The 20,397-nt window shown below is 40.7% G+C and overlaps 3 protein-coding genes and 1 long non-coding RNA gene across 5 annotated transcripts; 2 read left to right on the top strand and 2 right to left on the bottom strand.

Annotated features, from left to right (window-relative positions):
* Positions 1–110: 110 nt before the first annotated feature.
* On the bottom strand, positions 111–3,174 carry LOC146391127 (thioredoxin-like). 2 transcript variants are annotated; one of them, XM_084923974.1, is made up of 5 exons: positions 3,059–3,170; positions 2,176–2,276; positions 1,636–1,701; positions 993–1,058; positions 111–450 (listed from the first exon to the last, which is right to left on the bottom strand). In XM_084923974.1, exons 1-5 carry the CDS (start codon positions 3,084–3,086, stop codon positions 388–390), a joined length of 324 nt encoding a protein of 107 aa, XP_084780100.1. In that variant the 5' UTR covers positions 3,087–3,170; the 3' UTR covers positions 111–387. The 2 variants fall into 2 exon arrangements, 1 of the variants encoding a protein (XP_084780100.1); XR_014799882.1 differs by having other exon boundaries at positions 392–450; positions 993–1,701; positions 3,059–3,174.
* Positions 3,175–7,783: 4,609 nt separating this feature from the next.
* LOC146391126 (uncharacterized) lies at positions 7,784–13,647 on the bottom strand. Its single transcript, XR_014799880.1, has 3 exons — positions 13,189–13,647; positions 8,056–8,240; positions 7,784–7,980 (listed from the first exon to the last, which is right to left on the bottom strand). It is a non-coding gene; the product is annotated as an uncharacterized LOC146391126 (long non-coding RNA).
* Positions 8,848–14,965, top strand: LOC146391125 (prostaglandin reductase 1-like). The gene is made up of 8 exons (XM_084923967.1): positions 8,848–9,068; positions 9,171–9,216; positions 9,293–9,352; positions 10,245–10,412; positions 10,805–11,078; positions 11,210–11,315; positions 14,234–14,352; positions 14,454–14,965. The coding sequence occupies exons 1-8, from the start codon at positions 8,963–8,965 to the stop codon at positions 14,562–14,564; spliced, it is 990 nt and encodes a 329-aa protein (XP_084780093.1). The 5' UTR covers positions 8,848–8,962; the 3' UTR covers positions 14,565–14,965.
* Positions 14,966–16,180: 1,215 nt separating this feature from the next.
* Positions 16,181–19,579, top strand: LOC146391124 (thioredoxin-like). The gene is made up of 5 exons (XM_084923966.1): positions 16,181–16,327; positions 17,592–17,696; positions 18,028–18,093; positions 18,625–18,690; positions 19,259–19,579. Exons 1-5 carry the CDS (start codon positions 16,304–16,306, stop codon positions 19,319–19,321), a joined length of 324 nt encoding a protein of 107 aa, XP_084780092.1. The 5' UTR covers positions 16,181–16,303; the 3' UTR covers positions 19,322–19,579.
* Positions 19,580–20,397: the final 818 nt, after the last annotated feature.

Below are 20,397 nucleotides of genomic sequence, written 5' to 3'. Positions count from 1 at the left end.
GAAGCTGTACTTGTACAATGCGTCAAAGCTGCTGCTGTGATGGCCCATTGCACATGTGTAAACTATTCTCCCATTTTTATTGAAGCATAAAATACCATCAAGTCTCTTGATTTGATTTGATGTAATCCATTTATTGTATGTACTTTGTTGAACACAAAACATACAAAGCAGTTTGTATGTTTTTCTGAAAGTCAAACTTTCAGAAAAACAAAGTTAAAAGTTATCAGCATCATATTTTGTTAAGACAGGAAAGCTATGTCAATATTAAAGGATATGTAGATATATTATTGCCTGTGAAAGATAGACTTCATGCTCATGAATCATGTACAGATGATAATGTGAGGCATTTTTATTTTTTGCAACATGGCCGTGTGTTGACTGGACTTCTTAGCTCAGCTGTTTTACTTTCTCATCTAGTGTAGCTTGATCAGCTCCGGAGAACTCATAGAGCTAAAAGACAAGGATAGAGGGTTAAAAATGTCATAAAAAGCCCCAAAACAAAATATAATTTTCCATTTATCTTAGATAAAATGTAAAATAGGAGACAATAAGCTTCACACAACCTAAACCCTTATTTATGAGAGATATTTAGCTCAATTTGTTTAATCCTGAGACCACTGAGTGAAGGTCTGGCTTCGATCACAGGCGCCTCCTCAAGCTGGTGTTTAATGTCGCGAGCTCGCCTCTATTTGTCAGAAAGGTTCATTGCTTTGTTGTCGTTAGAAAATATTAAGTGACTCATGTATGACGTGCCTTTAGAGCATTACTGTGCAAGATTAGGAAGGAATCCTTCAAGCAACATAAAATTTGAGGCCTTTCTCCGGCAGGTGAATGCCAAACACTATATTAAAGATCACTTCTATGTGTCACTTGAAAACAATTTTGAGATTTTGAGAATGATCATTATTGCACGAGGCTCAATGTGTCCAAAAATCTATTACACGGCAAACATCTGCACCAAGCTGACAGGTACACGTAGCATTTTGACTTACCATTATGCCATTCTTGTAAAAGTGGAACGTGGGCATGGATCTGATTCCACAGGATGAGGACACATCCTGACAGAAGCAAATACATCAGATGAGCTCACTGGGTCATCAAGACTGATCTCTCTTGTCTACAGATGGTTATGACCAACTGTAGCTGTAGATGTGGCGAGAGGCCAATTAAGAAGAAGCCATTAAGCATAGCGTGACTAAGACGGGCTTCTTCAGCTACCCAAGATCAGTCTCTCCTTCAGACTTCAGTGTTGCCTCTTTCCCACAGCACAGAAATTAATCTTTATGCAATTTATTTGATTCTTTCTGCACTCTCATTTGTCACGCCAGCCGGCTGTGGATCCTTATACATGGCTCGCAATGAGCAGCCCACACCACAGCTCAGAACTACAAAGCCACACAAACAAGTCCTTTCATAACAATTTGTGCACAGCCCTGTGATGTGCCTCTGATTCTGGTGTGAGAGTGGAGAAAATTCCATAAAATGCTGCAAAAACCACAAACATGTTTGACAGCAATTTTTACAACTGTACAGAGACGTGTCAAGAATCTTTGCGCTAGCACAGGCCTGGCAGCAGCTGAAGTAATCCAACTGCTTCTGCAGGCTCATCAGGAAGTAAGTCAAACTCAGACTTACACTGGCAGCATCCATGTCCACCTTCAGGAAAATCACGTAGGCATTTCGAGGCTCCGCAGCCATTTTCTGCAGGAGAGAAGATCAGTGAGTCAACATGCAAACTTGTACAGTTCATCTGCTGCCACGTCACACTTATGAAGGATCAAAAGGGGAAACATCTAAAATAAAAGTCTGAATTTGTTCTCTTGTGCCATAAAAATTGTGGGTTGTTTTTCATCTTAATAGTAATTTCTTAATGTGTCAAATCTAACTTATAGTTGAAAAAAAATTCACAACGTAACTTATTGAAGAAATGCCATCTTTAGCATTGCTGCAGTTATTGGAGCAAAGGGGTCAAAATGATGCTAAGAGTGGGGACAGTCGACTCTGGGACTAGAGCATCAGTACCATAGTGACTCCTCTGGCTCATGAGCCATCCCAATATACAGGTTATTGTAATGTGTGAGGGACAGAAAGAAAGAGATTCTCATCAATTGTGGAAACACAGATCGACATGCAGATGCAAGAGTTCGGAGTCGTTTTAGTTTTGACAGCATTTACCTCATACACTGGGTCAATCACTCGGCAGGGGCCACACCAAGTGGTTGTGAAGTTCACCACCACCAGCTTCTTTCCAGCTTCCTTCAGGATGTTATTGAACTCTTCCTAGAGAGAAATCAAAAACCAACAACATAATTTGAAATACATTTGGATCTTATAATTAACTTAAAAAGAGGTCAGTGTTTCACATTAAAATACAGATTGTTACAGCGTTGTTGTCCACTTTCCTCGTGATCGCTGCCTGCAGCTGTATTTACACACAGAGGATTTCAGCCCAACACTTCCTCCAGAAAGATTTCGCTTTCAGTTTGCCTAACTTGAGCTTTAGTATGGCACGTCTACACTGCTCGTTAAGATTTACACCAAACCTAACTGTATATACCAGAGGTTCCCCATGCACAAAAAAGCCTTTAGAGACTGCATGTAAGTGTTTGCTTAAAATTTACGCAGATCAGTACGAGCTCATTTGACCCCCAAAAGTAGTTTTTTGCGTCTTCATGGTGCATTTTTTTTCTCTTCGTCACAGAAAATGATGTTGATGCTGATCTTCTTGAGGTTTCTCCACTCTTCCTCAAGTCTAAATGTTTCCATGCTCAGTTTCCCCTTTCACAAAATGAAACTTTCAGATGTGGTGGTCGTTTGAGGCTATAAACTCATTTGAAATGACGTTTATTTCCCCACAAATGCAATACAATCAACCCATAACTACAATTAGCTTTGGAAAGCTTGTTTAAGGTGCGTTTCTCTAAAAATCTACGTACATACCCACAACTGTTTTTACGCTTGTGGTTAATGGCTCCGCTATAAAACCATAGTGCGAAAAACATCCATTAATGTGTTACAAACGGACAGAGGCACGAAAAGAAGAGCAAACAAGACCAACTTATCAGATTCTTCACTTGGCGAGCCATGATTAACGCTGACGAATGTTTCCAAGACACAACAACAAACCTCCAAGTTTGGAAATAACCTGCGGTCAGCACACGCCCCAAGCTTTTAAACACTCTGCGTAAAGTTAGCCATCAGCAGTCGAAGCGGAAGTCTCTGCATTTGGTTTACACAATAAAAAATTTTTAATGAGCTGAACCGTAAATAGATTGATTTTTTTATACCGCCTTTCTACTCAGCTGAGAACTCCAAGCGCTTTCTGCAGGTCATACAGCCAGTCTCACACACATACTCATACAATCTTATGATACCAGGACTCATAGAAACGAGGTGTAGGAACACAGACTCTCCTGGAGTCATCCACTGAGAGAGACCGTCAGCAGCCTGTGTGACCATGGAGCTGACCCTCACCACAGCTTTCTGATAAAAGGTTGAACCTCGTAGAAAATGTTAACAGTGTTTGCGCTCTGGAGCACTTCAATCCCAGGTCCTTAAAAGCAGCACATATAATTATTTTATTCACATCAGATTCGTGTCTAAAATAACTGTGCACCTCCATAGCGCGTAGAGATCTCCAGCAGTGCAACATCTCCCTCTAGTGGAAAATATATTAATACACAAGAAGCTGTTGTTCACGGTACTGGTGAGACACTCACACATTTAAATCATTGAATTTCGGGGTTCCAATCACTTTCATGGCCACAGGGGTATAAAATCGAGCACATAGGCTTGCAGACTGCTTCTACAAACATTTGTGAAGGAATGAGTCGCTCTCAGGAGCTCAGTGATAGGATGTCACCTGTGAAACATGTTCAGCAGTGACATTTCATCTCTATTGCTGTAGAAATAGCATACAGGTTGTGTAGAAGTTCATGGAAAAACAGCTCCATCGAGCTGATGACTTTAGGGGCTCAATCGCTCAATCACTAGTTTCAGGTTCCACTCAAGGGTTCAACATCCCCACCTGGGATTTGACAGACGGGGGCTTGCATAATCATTTGCAACTGCCAGCAGCATTAGCTTTATTTTATTTGTGATCAGTTGCTGATTCTGAGGTTTCATCCCTTTTGTGGGTTTAAACAGCCACATTCTACAGATGTTAAACCAGCCATCATGGCTGCTTGCTCACCAATGGCAAGTATAAATCTAGCGTAAAGACAAAGTTTGGCAAGTGTTACTAAAGAAGGTCATCAGATTAAAGTGAAATTCATAACTCCAAGAAGCATGTCCTGTTACTGAACAGCCATACTGAAAAGAATCTGAGCGCTTATCTGAATTAACTTTACGTTCAATCATCAACAACTGTGAGACCAGAATATGAAGATGCATGATGGGATGGCAGTCTCTTCCTTTGTTTTTGTTAGTCCACTGGGTTTTTGGCTGATTACATAAAGCAGAGGAGGACTGCTCAAAATCAGAGCGTTCACCCAAAAGTTTTCCAGCATTTTCCAGCTAGTTGTTCTGAACTCTGATTTATGCTTCTCTGGTGAATCTATGTAGAGCTTTAACATGTAGCCTATGCGAGTGGCCGCTGCTGTCCACATCCATCTCTCTCACCTAACAGTACTGCCATCCTTGCTCACAGCTTGGTTACATCCTTCTTCACAAGTCCATACAGGAACTTCAGTTGGTCCAGAGCTCTGCTGCTCCCATCATCACCAGAACTTCTTCAATTTGTTAATCACACCTGTCTTTTAGCAGCTTTGTTGTTTTCCAGTTAATTCAAGATTCTGGCCCTCTGCTCCATAGTACCTCTCTGTACTGCTGTATGTCATTCATACTCCCAGGTCTTCTTCTTCTCACAGTCTCACCGACCCTTCCCCATTTTGGCTGCCATGAGGTCTAACGCCTTCAGCTGCTCTACTCTTCGCTTCTGGAATTCTCCCCCACAAGTGAATTGAAATATTGTTGATTTGTTTTTGACTCGATAGGTCTTTTTTTTTTTTTTTTTTTTAATTCTTATTGTTTTTTTAGGCTCCCTGAAAAGTACAAGAAAACCCCATCCAGGCTATGGCTACCAGATCCAAACTGCATAGAAACTTTGTTTTTCCTGATATTTGCTGAACTGTTTGAGATGTTGAGCCAAGGAAAGTCTTACTCTGTTTATTCTTGCTCACTGCGGCTTTATTGACATCTGTAGAATAAACGCGCAATGAGGATGAGAAGGAAACTGGTAGTGAAAAATGTGCACAGGGACAACTCAAAGACTCTCTGTGTTATCAGCGTGAAGGCACTTCAGGTTTCAGCACATGAAAGGTGATCTCACTTCACTTGAGTATTTGGCAGGGCCTGATTTGGCTAATGATCAGCTCGAGGCTTTATAACAGTAATAGCAAAGTCATCATAATTTAAATCAGCATGACAGTGTTCCTCTTTCATACCTCTACGCCGTTTTGTTTTTTACTGTAAAATGAAGCAAATGCTTTCTAATTAACAGCAGAAGAATACCATGCCATGTTTCAGTACACAACAGACTCACATGACAACAAATAAAAAGTGTTTGTGTGTGTTGTTGACTTGACTTCCAATCATCAAATCTATTTCCTTCATGTAGATTTGACTGAACGGCCTGTTGAGACCAGCAGTATGTTATAGATGATTTTTAATATGTTTCAGTGTAGTTTTATCAAGAGTGTTAATTATTATGAAAATAATTCAGTATAAGTTTTCTCTTCTCAACTCATGTATGGGTCGACACTGAATACTGCTTCCAGCAGCACGTCTGCAAAAATAAAAACATTTGAAGTGCTCTGGGTTTCGTTTTCGACAAAAACTGAAGAGAGTGCATTCCTATTAAAGCCTTAAGTAAAGAGAAAATACAAACTCATCTTATCTCCATCTTTGGGCTCAGGGAGCTCCTCCACCTTCAGCCCAAAGTTGATTTTCTTTGGGAAGCTGTCAAAGTGCTTAGTCATGACCCACGACTTTCCTTGAGTCACGATGATTATTTTTTATGGCAGCTGTAAATAAATGTTGGCGTTCACTGTTATCAACCTCATAGTAACAGATATGAAAGTGATGAGTCATCCAATGCTGTGCAAAAACGGGTTTAAAAAAAACTGAAGCTAAATATTTATTAAATGTTTATTTGTGGTGTTCATGAATAAATGATCCTGATGTCACCTGTTAAATTATAGCTATATACTTTTACTCTGATTCTACAGGTTCCCTTTAGGTTGCAGGTTCAATATAAGAACAGTAATTCAAAAGTAAAGCTGATATAGCTAAAATGTTCACAAATCAAGAGATTCATATCAAAATTGCCACAGATGTGTGTTTGATAAAGCTTAATTAAGATTTACATGTAAATTCACTCTAATTATTTTCTAAAGCATTGGCGTCTTGTTTTACTTGGTATAGTTTTACATTTTATTCGTAAATTTTTATGTTCTTTATAAATTTTTAATCACCATTTTGTCATTATTATCTAATAATGTCACAGTTGGTGTCACTCACGGGGATCATTTTGTGTGGTAGAAATGTCATATGGCACATTCAGCGCTCCCTTTGAGCCAGATAAGGCAAAGAAAGCCTGGCTGTGCTGCACTTCCTTAGTAATACACTTATCTGGGCACTTAACGTGGCTCAAGAGTTGGGTGGTCGCCTTGTAATCGGAAGGTTGCCGGTTTGAGCCCCGGCTCGGACAGTCTCGGTCGTTGTGTCCTTGGGCAAGACACTTCACCCGTTGCCTACTGGTGGTGGTCAGAGGGCCCGGTGGCGCCAGTGTCCGGCAGCCTCGCCTCTGTCAGTGCGCCCCAGGGCGGCTGTGGCTACAATGTAGCTTGCCATCACCAGTGTGTGAATGGGTGGATGACTGGTTGTGTAAAGCGCTTTGGGGTCCTTAGGGACTAGAAAAACACTATACAAATACAGGCTATGTGTGAATTCATGTGTTATATCAAACAGTACATTTGATTAGCAGCACATGGCTGCTGCTTACTCTTATTATTCCTACGGAAGCAGAAAGGATGTACTTAGTCTTTTATTATAGTTGTTGTTAATTAAATAATGAAATGATTTGATATGTGTTGTTGCTTATTCAAGTCTGTATGTAAGTAATGACCTTATAACAATCTAATGATTTTTTATTACGTGCTAATGCATGAAACCTTTTATGATGACAGTATAAAAAAATGGATTTACTACTCCTGGAAGTCATGCAAAGCTTCATTAGGACACCATCATCTCTTTGCAGGCATTAAGAGATGCAAAATAAGGCCACGCTAACGTGGGTTTCACATTTTCAACATGGGTAACAAAACAAATAGTGTGCAATATTTTCAGCCAATCATATCCAGCAATAAAAGCTTGTGTCCCACCCTTTCTCCTCTTAACTGTTCACATTCCTGCCTCTCCTCACTTCCACCCACTCCCACTCCACAGCTTCCAGCATTTCTCTGTGAAGAAAGGCGAGCGGTAAGTCACACAGAGGAGAGAGAGCTGTTTGTTTCTGAACTGCATCAAGTGTGATTTTACTGGAGGAGGTAACTCTGAGGCTGAGCAGCAAACATCTGCAGGGGGTCGGTGTTATCCGTTTAAAGCCTTTGCATAAAGTGTTATCTTGCTACTGACCATAAAATATGAGATACTCCACTACAGTGGTAGTTGTGTATGAACAGTTAGATTGTATTTGTCACGGGCGAGGTCGCCTCGAAAGAGAAAGGACTCAAATGCTGGGCGCAGAACAGCACATAGAAAGTTTCAGTGACAACGTTTATTTTCTCAGCAAGTGCACACAGTCAGAAAACTGAAACGTGAGTTTAACAAGTACTAGAAGCAACACCTAAACCTAAGGAGTTTATGCAGCCTGAGCTAAGTAAACAATCTGATCGCTCGTCAGTGAAACTGCTGTTCCGAGGATTGGGCTGAAGAGAGAGTCAAACTGGTTAGCTGGGTCCGGGGAAAGGGTCAGAGTCACTGAAATTAGAGTACAGACATTCAGATATGGTTTGGGCAAGCTGTTTGTTCTGAATTTTCCTTTGCACTGCTTACTTGCCGTGGGTGGTCAGTAGTGGCGTGGAGGGGTGAGTGTTCTGGGTGAGTGGTCCGAAATCTGAAATCCCTGGCGTTGAGGCAGGCAGGCGCATGGGGCGAGAAACCCGTGAGACTGTCAGGAGGTCCAGCGCGCAGATGGGTGTTCTACAGCGGAGATTCGTGTCTGGCAACTTGGTGCGTGGCTATGAAAGAGAGATACAGAATGAGACAAGATAGTTTGCAAGTCGTGTACAAAATCACAGCGGTGGCCTGCACTAACTAGGGTTAGCCGACAATCCGGCGAAGAGAGGTCGAGTGCGCTGACCTTATGAGTCCCTGGCTTAGTTACCCACAGGTGCGAGCAATAAGCAGAACACAGTGGCTCCTCCCAGGGGTGGAGATGCCGACTCGAAGGGAGAAACACTGGCACCCACCCAGACCATGACAGTATTGTGTTTCAATGTGTTTAGAGGTTCACTGATATTGTCATAAAGTCTGAAAAACAGAATCACTGAACTTGATTCTATGTGAATACTTGTATGTAAACCAGTACTTTTATAGTAATAGTTTTACTCTGATCACTCAAATCACTTGTGTGTAAATATGTAAATGTGTGTGTGTTTGAGCACGATGAGGATTTCTGCATTTCGTTTGAATTGTTCTTTTAATCACAGCTTGGAAACTGAGCCTAAGGGCAGCCTACGCTGTCATTGTTACACTTTATAGTTAACCGATGATGTCATGAAAAATGAAAATGATTTGTGCTGTTTGATGCTCACCACAGCTAAACGTCACAGAGTGAACGTCACACTTCAGGTTTTATTCAGCTCTATTTTGCACAGCGCTGGATGACTCAGCACTTTCATGTCTGTTGATAACAGTGACGGGCAATATTTCTTTACAGCTGCCATAAAAAAGAAGAATCATGGTGAAAGCTAAGTCATGGGTCATGACTCAGCACTTTGACGGCTTCCCAAAGAAAAGCGACTTTGGGCTGAAGGTGGAGGAGCTCCCTGAGCCCAAAGATGGAGGTACGTCTTTCTTCTTTGTTCTCTCTACAGGAGAGCACCTTCTTCAGTTTTTGTCAAACATTAAGCATTGAGCACTTTAAATGAGTTTAGTTTTGTTTGCAGAGGTGCTGTTGGAAGCTGTGTTTCTCAGTGTCGACCCGTACATGAGGTGATCAGAGAGTTACTGAACTACTTTAATGCTCCTGATATAAATACATATTGTAACACACCGCTGGTCTCAACAGGTCGTTCAGCAAAACCCACATGAAGGAGGGAGATGTGATGATTGGAGGTCAGGTGGCTAAGTAAGAAACACAAACACACCTGCACACAGAAAACTTGCATGATGTGCTGACACAGAACGCAGTCCGTATATCTTTGCTGTATATAGTATTTATATGCAGGGATTCAAAAATGCAGATGGTAAAAGAAACACAGATTCCCACTGCTATGCTCGGGGAGCAGATTAAATTGAAAGGTGGGGATTAATATAAAAAAGCACAAAGATCACACTCACCAAACAAGATCAAGAGGGTTTAACCACAGTGATGTAAAAGGAAGAATGATAAATGGACTGGTCTTTATATAGCGCTTTTCTACTCTATCTGAGCACTCTATGCGCTTTACACAACTTATACATTCAGACCCATTCACACAAGAACTCTTTTTCTACGCTGTTTCTAAGTGCTTCCTATCTAACTTTCACACTCTGATGAAACATGAGTTTAGTATCTCGCTCAAGGATATTTGACATGCAGACTGGAGCAGACTGGGATCAAACCACCAACCTTCCAGTTAGTAGGTGACCTGCTCTACCACCCAAGCTACAGCCCCCCCTTTAATCACAAGGAGAAGGCTGTGGAAGCTGAACCTAAATAAATCAAAGCACCAGCGAATATTCTGGGTGAATAGCAGTAAGTTGCTCACTGTCAGTAAGATCGTTATTCAGGCCAGGATTCATTTTACAAACTGAGACATCAAAAAGACACACCTTTAAGTAAACTCTGTTTTTACTTCTACGTACATTATTCATCACACTGACGCTCATGTATCTTCAAGACTGTCTTTGTTTCAAACTTGAAACAAAGACAGGACAGTTGAACAGTTTAATTTCAGCCAGCTGTGTTAGTAAAATGAGTTATCCCAGTGACAGCACAGACTATTTTGTTTTAATATTGTGTTGTTGTTTTTCTTTAGAGTGATCCAGAGTAAAAATCCAGCGTTTCCTGTGGGAAGCCACGTTGTGAGTGACAGTGGGTGGAGAACCCACACGCTCAGTGATGGGACCGGCCTCACTCCCATCCTGCCTGAGTGGCCTAAAGATGTGTCCCTGTCTCTGGCTCTGGGTGCCATCGGGATGCCCGGGTAAGACAGATTTAAGTAACCTGCATGGATCATAGTCACTTTCTATTGGACGGTAATTCATGGCAGGATGCTCTGACTCTTCCAGCAGATAGATCGATGTGAAGTTTTATCAGCTGAATCTTAAATGTAAACTAAACCATCTGAGACATTCATATCAGTGATGTAAGACTTTATTTATAGGTGTTTGTAAGGTGTTTAAGAGGTCAGCTAAACGTGCTAATAGACAACAGTAATGAGCAGAAAATAGTCACTTATATTCTTACAATAAAACTAACTTCAGCTGTTTTGCTGATGAGCTGAAGCAGAGTTTGTAAGCAGTGATTTTTGTGGATATAATTAATATGGCAATCAAAGAGGCAACAGCTGGATTTACTGTTTCTGTCTCTCTGCAGGCTGACGGCTGTTTATGGGATAGAAGATGTGTTGGGACTCCAGAAGGGTGAGACCCTGCTGGTGAACGCTGCAGCTGGAGCGGTGGGCTCCGTGGTGGGACAGATCGCCAAGATCAAGGGCTGTAAGGTGGTGGGCTCGGCAGGCTCTGATGCCAAAGTGGCTTACCTCAAAGAGCTGGGATTTGATGAGGTTTTCAACTACAAAACTGTGGGTTCCCTGGAGGAGGCTCTGAGGAAGGCTTCACCTGAAGGATACGATTGCTTCTTTGAAAACGTGAGCAGTGGTGGTGCAGTTTCAAGCTTGCATTTAATATTTAATCATTGCTGAGCTCTTCTCTTGCATTCACACTGCATTCCTCACAGCACGTTACAATGCATGTAAGTGACCCTGCTGCTTTGTTTTAGGTGGGTGGCCCTTCATCAGATGTCGTCCTGCAGCAAATGAAGAACTTTGGAAGAATAGCTGTGTGTGGAAGTATCTCCACCTACAATGACAGTGAACCCCAGACAGGTTTGTTACTGCTATAACTCCTGAAAGTTTGTGCCTGCTATGGAACAACCAGGGTTGGTGCACAGACAGAAAAATAAAAAATAAAAACAAACACTATGACAGAGACTTATGCATCCATACTGCCACATATGTGAACTGCTGAATTTACATTTAAAGCATTATTGCAAATACCAATCAGATTTAATTAATAAACTTACAGACGGATTCACAGGAGACAACTGATTCAAGGTTAAGAAACTTACTTTAAACCCCATGAGGCACCAGTCTGGTATAAACACAGTCTTCTAAGGATTTACAGACGAATCCTAAGATTACAGCTTACAGCTCTTTTCCACAAATGCACCATTCTTGATGGCCTTGGCTTCCGTAGAGATTTTTCCACTAAAACAGCTATTTTTAAAATCTGCAATGAAGTTACTTGAACTTTTTTCAAGTAACGAGTAAAGTAAGGGATTACTATTGCAAAAACGGTAATTAGATTACCGTTACTTTCCCGTAGGAACGCTGCGTTACTGCGTTACTAAAACCGTGATTTTTTTGCGAGAATGTCTCATGACAGTGATGTAAGCGAGTGCGACGTTGGTGACAACAGCTGTGTGCAGATCAACAATGGATCATATATCGCGTGCGGGAGAGAGTATGAGCGTGCAGCGTTTAAAGCGTGGAAGTACTGACCTTACTTTGAGTTTGATTCCATAAAAAGTGACAAAAACATTAGTGTCCGTTGTGCGTGGGAAGAAAACTTATTTTTACAGCGAAAAAAACCCCTAAACTTCCAAGCAAGCACCAAGTGCGCTATGACGTAATGGGAAACTCACAGAGGAACTCGCGGATTCTTCCACTGAACGCTGCGGCACACCTGCACCAGGGTAAACCTCCGCCTAACCCACTCCTGCTTTACAGGTGAAAATAGAGCAACAGGACCGCTAGTCTTTGACTTTATTTATTTTCTGCTGTGTTTTACTTGCATCTATTTGAAAGAGTGAGTGTAAACACACAAAAAATATATTTTATGTGCTGGAATGTGCAGAAAATAGGTTTAAATATTAAACAAATTTCTTCCAGTCAGAGAATGTTGCATATAATTAAATTTTTGCTTAAAGCATAAAGTTAAAAGATTAAAACTAATAAAACAAGTTTTAAAAGGAGACTTTTCCATTTTATTACATTTTCTATGATGGATTATGTAGAAAAAGTAGAATTGGGCTGAAAGATCTATCACTTTATCACCTACTCAGGTTGTAAATCGTGTTTTTAAAAAGTAACTAAGTAACTAAGTAATTAATTACTTTTGAAAATAAGTAATCAGTAAAGTAACGGGATTACTTTTTTGGGGAAGTAATCAGTAATTAGTTACTGATTACTTTTTTCAAGTAACTTGACCAACACTGATTGTTTATATCATCTCTGCTCCCTCTTTAACACGTTTTCAACACTTTTAGGGTGTTATGCTATGCAGATGACAGTCAGCTGTATATCTTCTCTAAGCTCCAAGATATTTCTGAGTTACAGATATAGCAAAAGTTCTTGGATGGTAGACAATTTCCTCCAACCTAATGAAGAGAAAACAGAAGTCCTTGTTTGTGTCCATGATAGATTTATGCCTGAGGTAATGGAAGCGCTTGGTCCCCTTCAGGAACTTTGTTACAATTTGTTACTCAGCCTTTACTTTGGATGCTCATGTTAAATTTAACTCTTGAATGAATAAATAATGGATGAGGGTGTGCTGTCTGTGCATCGTTTAGGGTTCAAACTAAAAAAGCCGAAGCTTTTGCAACAGTTTCTCCCAGACTGTGGTTTAAATGGCATTTTTATGATGAAGCATATTGTTATAATTTTCTTAAAGGTGTTTTATAGATGAAGTTTTACTCACACTTTGTGAGTCAGGTCTCTCCATCAGCTGCTCAGGTGGGGTCAGTGTACTTGGAACGACAGATGTCCAACAGCAATGTCCACACATCACTGATGTCCTTGGAAGTTTTCTCTCTGCCCCCCTCTCAGACATTTTTAAAGTCGCTCATGGTAATGTCCATAAACAATTTAGCAAATTGCAAAAAAAAATCAAAGATATTACTGAAAATGTCCTCTTACTGCCAATGTAAAAGCATCTATACAACTTTATATACAATATAGACAAAAATCACATGTGGATCTCTTGGACCACATGCAGAATCAGGTTACATTTTTGGCTGTCCTTCCTCTGTGTCCATGCTAGTTCTGACCCACAATGCAACGGTTCTGCCTTCAGCTAAATTCTGGTCATGTGACCGTTACACTGTACCTCAAACAAACTTTACAGCAAGGTGTATAGCACATTTACACAGCCTTTAAAAAATTATAATTATATTTATTAATTGTAATTATAAAATATTATATAACAATATTTTATAATCACATATTTTAGACAATTTAAAAAAAAAAATCTCATTAAAATAATTTTAATCAATTTCAGCAAATAAATTAAATACACACAAATCTATGACAGAAACATATAAAATAAACCCCTTTTTTAAACTGTCTCTGGCACACTTACAGCTCCCAGTCAACATTTAGCTTGATTCTTACTGGAGTGACAACTGGGGTGTTCAAAGCTTTCATTACCAAACTGTATGAATTAATTTGAATTACAGGTGTAAAGGTATGTAGATGGCATTAGACTGAAGTGGAACAGTGACCTTTCTGGAGGGGTCTGGAACCCAAAGGCCCACAAATATCACTGCGAAGAACACAAAATGCATATAATACACCACCAACAACTTCTTCTGTATTCATGTATTTTTTCCACTAGAGGGAGAAGCTGCACTGCTAAAGATCCATAAGTGCTGTGGAGGCGCACAGATGGTTATTGTAGACATGAACTGTAGTTTCTGTGAGTGAAAGATGGGTTAAATTTTTCTCTTGAACGACCTGTGTTTTAGGTCCGTATCCCTACTTCACCATGATCATTAAGGAGCTGAAGATGGAGGGATTCTTGCAAAGTAGGTGGGAGCACAAGCACCCTGAGACCCTCAAGAGACTGTTAGCATGGGTGAAAGAGGTTAGTTGGAGCCTTTCCTTTAAGTAAAGATGTAAACATCAGTTACCTGTGTTTCTGTTTTGATGTATTGTATTTGTGATCTGTGTATTGTGCGTCCACAGGGCAAACTGCAGTGTCGGGAGCACGTCACAAAAGGCTTTGATAACATGCCGGCTGCTTTTATGGGGATGCTGCAGGGAGAAAACATCGGCAAGGCCGTCGTCGCAGTCTGAAGAGTTCAATGCAAGAGAGCCAGCATTACTAATAACTGCCATTATTACACAATCTAGGAATTAATGAAGCAATAAACATAGAACAAAATAATTTCACATTAACATTTCAGCTCTTTGAGTAGTTTTGTAATCACAGTTTTGTGATTGATAGTTGTGTCTTTTGTCATGTACTTGACATCTGGCAACATCAGCATCAGTGTGCTTAAGTTGTACGTTTTGGTGACTTACTTAACAACACGACCACCAATGAATAAAAGAAGAGATGATAATTCCAGACTCAGGGTTCTTATCCTGTCATTACAGCAAGTATCTGTGTGTGCAGTGCAGATGTGTTCTGCTGTATTAATGCCCTGTTCACAGTGACATGATCAAAGTTCTTTGTATGCACAGGGAGCGAATAATAAAACATTTTAATTTCGATTGAATCAACATGGTGTGTGGTGGGCTTCATCTTTGAGACTGCGGTTAGCTGTAAATCTGAGGTGAATGGAATAATTATATGTGCTGCTTTTAAGGGCCTGCCTGGTCGACGGGATTCAAGTTGTGCATCAGATATAATAGCACTAACACTTAACATCTGCTACCAATTTTAGCCTTTTGTCAAGGCTTCGGTGAAGTTTAGCTCCATGGTTACACAATCTCTTTCATCCATTTAATCTCCAGGAGAGTCTATGTTCCTACACTCTGCTTCTATGAAACTCCCTAATGAGTAGGGATGGGTATTGATAAGATTTTCACGATTCCAATTCCATTTTCGATTCTGTTTAACGATTCGATTCTCTTATCGATTCTTTTTAAAAAAGGAGAACACTAAGGTCGATTAGCTTAGAACTTTGTTTTATATCTTCTCTTTGAACAAGATAGAAATTTAGGAGTAACATGGCCTTACAAACCCGACAGTGAGATTTTAAGAGATCCACAGCCTACGGCTCTTCAATGGGGTGTCACAGGGTCCCCAGGAAAATAAATTGTAAATGTAAAATAATAAAATAAATATTCTTCTGTAGCAATAACAAAGTATAACATAAATTATTCTGTAGCAATTACACAAGAATATCCAGTAATGTCCCTGCCTACAATTAAACACATTCACTTACCGAAAATCATCTGCTGTGGCAAATGGGTGCAAGCCTTTGACCACAAACTTAGTCACTGCTCGGTGACATTCGTCTATCCTGGCCTGAAAGGAGACGCTACCGGTAAACTGCAGCGAGAACTGCCAGCGAGCGCCAGCCAGACTCTGTCTGTCTCTCTCATCATGGTCACCTAAATGCACAGTAATGGCAGGTTTTGTAATAAGGCAGATCGCGCTAACATAATATGCACTGTTAGTTGATTATTTACCTGCCGGACGTGCAAACGTTACCGCTGCTGCTGGGTTGAGTTTCACGAGTCCGGAGCGGAATTAAAAACACGACATTCATTTAAGGTTATCGTGTGTTTTGTGAGCAAATGCTTTTGCATATTCGTAGTGTTTCCTCCCTTAAATGAAATATCTACTTTTGCAAGTATTGCAAGTTGCCCTGTTGTCATCCGTTCTCGTAAAGTATAATCAAACTTTTGAGTGTTTGAGCCGCTTAGGCGCCGTGTTTCCTGCCAGGTAAATGACGTTGTTGTGTAAAATAAATACAGAGACTTCCGCTTTGACCGGGACTACTGACGGGTAACTTTAGTGTTTAAACGCGTGGGGCGTCTGCTGGCACTTTGTTCTGTCCGAGGCACGTTCATCAGCTGGTATCATGGTTCACGAAGTGAAAGATCTGGTAAGTTTGTCTTTTTTGCTGTTTTCTGTGCCTCTCTCCTTTATATGATGAGAGGCGCATTCCTAATAAGTGGATGGATGTTTTTACGCTCCACTGTTTTGTGTCGGAGCAGCCGCGCGCAGGTGTGCCACAACGTGATCGTCTACCAAAAAGGGATTATCCGTATTTAAACAGCTGTAAATGACTTGTTGGCCTGCAAAATGTGAAATATATGTCAAAGATATCCATGAATGATATAAATTCATCTTGAGCTACAAACAACCTTCCAGTCACGCGTTAGAAGCCGCAATCCGTCTCTGGTGAAGTGGCATCCTTTATTTATCCAGTTAAAAGTTCTCACTGATATTAAAAATGTATTTTTAAAGAGAGATCTGGACAAGAGGGCAGCAGAAATCGCAACAAATATAACAATAGTTATATAAAGAAGTTTTTAACTGGCCAAAAGGAAATATACATGAAAAACTGGTTTTACATATAGCACTTTAATAACCTGTTCACTAAAGTCTATTCATCAATACAAGTCAATACATTACACATAAACCCTCGCCCCATCGAAACATTAGAAATCACCTTTTGGGAGACAATCAGTTCTTCACACAACACCTGTGCTCCACACGCGGCCATAAGTGTACGCGTTGTTTCGGTAAATTTCCAGGAAAGTGCCCCGAGGCAGTCTTCCTGAACCTCGTTGTAATTGATTGTATTGCATTTGTACGGAAATAAACTTCACAAAGGTCAGCGGATCACAGCATCACCAGATCAGTGACTCTTACATGCAGTCATCAAAGGCCATCCTGAGCAGGGAATCCCTCGGTTAGCAGGGCTGGACTAGTAACCTGGCATCCCGCCCTACAAAGCACCGGCAACTGCCCATTCATTAATTTTCATCACTAACACTGGATTGCACAATCAAAACTCCTAATGCAATCGGGGCTTTCCCTGCCTTCCCTGCGCTCTCACGCAGCTTGCAGAACAGAATTTAGCGTGGAAGAAGTGGCTGATACAAGTGGACAAACAAAACTTATAGGATGGAGCTGAAAAGCTGAGAAAGAAATTAGAAATAGATGCAGCAAAACGTGTCAAATGAACCGACTGTCGTGGCTGCAGCTGCACCGTCAACATTAACACCAGCAACAAGTATGAACAAGCCCTCAGAGTCAGAAGAGGCTGCTGCTGTTAGCTCTGTTGCAGTTCATTTGAGCAAGTTTCAGTCTCTACCACTTACCCATCCAAAAAATCATGTCTTTTCTATTTCTCTCTGTAGGATGAGTTCCAGAAAATTCTGAATGAAGCTGGAGACAAGCTGGTGGTGGTGGACTTCACAGCCGAGTGGTGTGGCCCCTGCCAAATGATGGCCCCAATTTTTGTTGTATGTGATGTTAAATCTAAAATCACGTTATTTATTTATTGTTTTAGCTTATTGCCTCATGAGCTTTTGCTTGTCCAAAATTCACGAGAATCTCAAGTTTCTTTCTGTCCCTCACACATTACAATAACTTTAGTCAGAGTAACCGCTATAGTACTGATGCTCTAGTCCCCCCATTTGACATTATGCAGAGCTTCATTGTGATCCCCATGCAACTGCAGCAATGTGACAATTAAATAAGAGAACCTATTCACAAGGATGAAAACTCTTGTGATGTCGCAGCAGATGTAGTGTGCGTGCTCTCGTGTCGACTCAGTGATCTTCTCTCCTGCAGGAGATGTCACAGGAGCCTGTCAACGCAAACGTGATTTTCCTGAAGGTGGACGCGACTGATGGCAGGGTAAGCCCGTGTTTGACTTGGAAGCCTGGAGAAGCAGTAGGATTACTTCATCTGCTGCTGAACCCACTTAAGTTTCCCTTGTGTGGATTTATTTTATTTCTGTTTTCATATCATTGCATGAAAATAAAAGTCATTAGCCAGCATAGGTTTCTAGCTTAGTTAAACGTTTATTTTTCTCTTGGAAGAACTCCTAGCTGACTCATGTGACTATCTGTCAGCAACTGCTTTGGTGCGGATTAAACAACACAGACTGTAATGCAACAAGCTTTCACTCTGCACAACTGGCAACACTGAAGTCTGAAGGAGAGGCTTTGTCTGATGTAGACAGGCTCTTGGGTAACTTATAATTAATATGCATAAAAGCTGCAGAAGCCTGTGTTTTTCACAATATTTTTAATGTATTTATTTGCACATGTTTTGGCCTCTCGCCACATCTACAGCTGCCCAAGTTGGTCTGAAGCGGCCGTAGTCAGTGGCGATCAGTGTTGATGACCCGGTCAGCTCATCTGATATCTTTGCGTTGTCTTTCAGGATGTGAAGTCATTCTATAATGTCACCCGCATGCCTGCATTTCACTTTTACAAGAATAACCAGAAGGTAAGGTAAAGTGCCCTATGTAGCTAGATGGAGATGTTTAGCATGTAGTGAATTTGAGCCTTGAAACAATGAGCCTTGTGCAATGACTATTATAATCTCAGTATTATTTTCAACTGGCACATATAAGATCCGCGTTGCCCTAAGGATTCCCTCTTAATCTTGCACAGAAAACCTCTAAAGGCAGATCATACATGAATCGTTTAATATTTTCTAATGGCTTAAACGGCAAAGCAAATATCCTTTCCAACCAATGGAGGCAAGCTTGAAGCCATACCTCCATTCAGATTCAAGACTCAAAATTCAAGAGCTTTATTGTCAATACAGTAGTATACACAGTACACAGTGTACTGAAATGCTGTTTCACCCTAAGCTCCCCATGGTACATTTATAAATATATAAAGGATATATGGTCTCAGGATTAAAGAAACTGAGTTAAATCTCATTTAAGTCAAGGTTTGGGTTGTTAGTGATAAGCCGATTGTGTCCTATTTTACAATTCATTGAGGATAAATGGAAAATTATGTCATTTTTTAAATGCCATTTTTAACTCAATGTCCTCCTCTTTCAGGTGTATGAGTTCACCGGTGCTGATGAAGCTCAACTACATCAAAAAGTGAGAGAGCTCAGATGAGATGTCCCACCAAAAACAAAATCTGCCTCACATTATCTTCGTTATTACTGTGTTACTCATGACAATGAAGTCTATCCCGCACAGTCAATAATACATCCACATATCTTGTAAAAGGTTAATGTCCCTGTCTTAACAACAGGCTGCAATATGAAACCGCTCAATACTTTTAATTCCGTTTTTAATGACAGTTTGGCTGTGATCCTGAATTACTTTGTATGTTTTGTGTTCAAAAAGTTTAATAAATGAGTTATGAATGGATTGGTATTTTGTACTTTGATAAAAATGTCAGAATAGTACTAGTATGTAGCAGCATATGTTGGCGCTCGCAGTTAACAGCAGACACTATATCGCTGGTGAACGTGATGTGTTGGTTCATTAGCGCATTTTGAAAACCAGCCAACAACTGCATGATGTAGCAAAGATTTGGGCAATTTGCAGGAAATTGGCTCACGTCTGTGGACTGCATGCGAGAAGTTCTTGTGTTAGACACTCCTGCAGCCACTGAACTCACTTGTTCCCACTTTACACCAACAGGTTGTTGTTACTGTGCTTTTTGAGCACCAGCATTTGTGTCTTTCTTCAAATGCATGAACTGGATCTTAATTAGGTACTGGTATAATGCCAAACCAGTGGTTAAAACCGGCTTATCAGGCTGCTGTTCTACTGTGTGTGAGTGAGCCTTTGTTTGAGCACAAGTGAGGAAGAGGACACACACACACAGACACACACACGCACACACACAACGAATATCAAATTAAGATTCGAGAAATGCTTTGTGTAACACACACATAGTTTCTACTCTGAGTGTATCTCACACAGCCAGACGTGCAGCTATACCCTGAACAAGATACTCAACAAAAATGCATTGAAATAGGAAAATATGAGTCTTGAGAACGAGGTTTGCAGCAGCTTTGGGCCATTTAACCTCACGCACACAAACAAAGTCAGCACAAACACATCAGGACAGCAACAGTGTGTGCAGGGAGGCAGGAAAGAGCACAAACACAACCTCTGTTCAGGGAAACTTTGCCTGGATCCAGCCTAAGTTTTTAATATCTCATATGTAAAACATCTGA

This window comes from Perissodus microlepis, chromosome 3, assembly GCF_051167445.1.
Source record: "Perissodus microlepis isolate ML-2025 ecotype Zambia chromosome 3, ASM5116744v1, whole genome shotgun sequence".
In the NCBI taxonomy this organism is placed as follows: domain Eukaryota; kingdom Metazoa; phylum Chordata; class Actinopteri; order Cichliformes; family Cichlidae; genus Perissodus; species Perissodus microlepis.
Note: the sequence above shows the minus strand (reverse complement) of the source record. Positions and strands in the feature narration are given on the sequence as shown.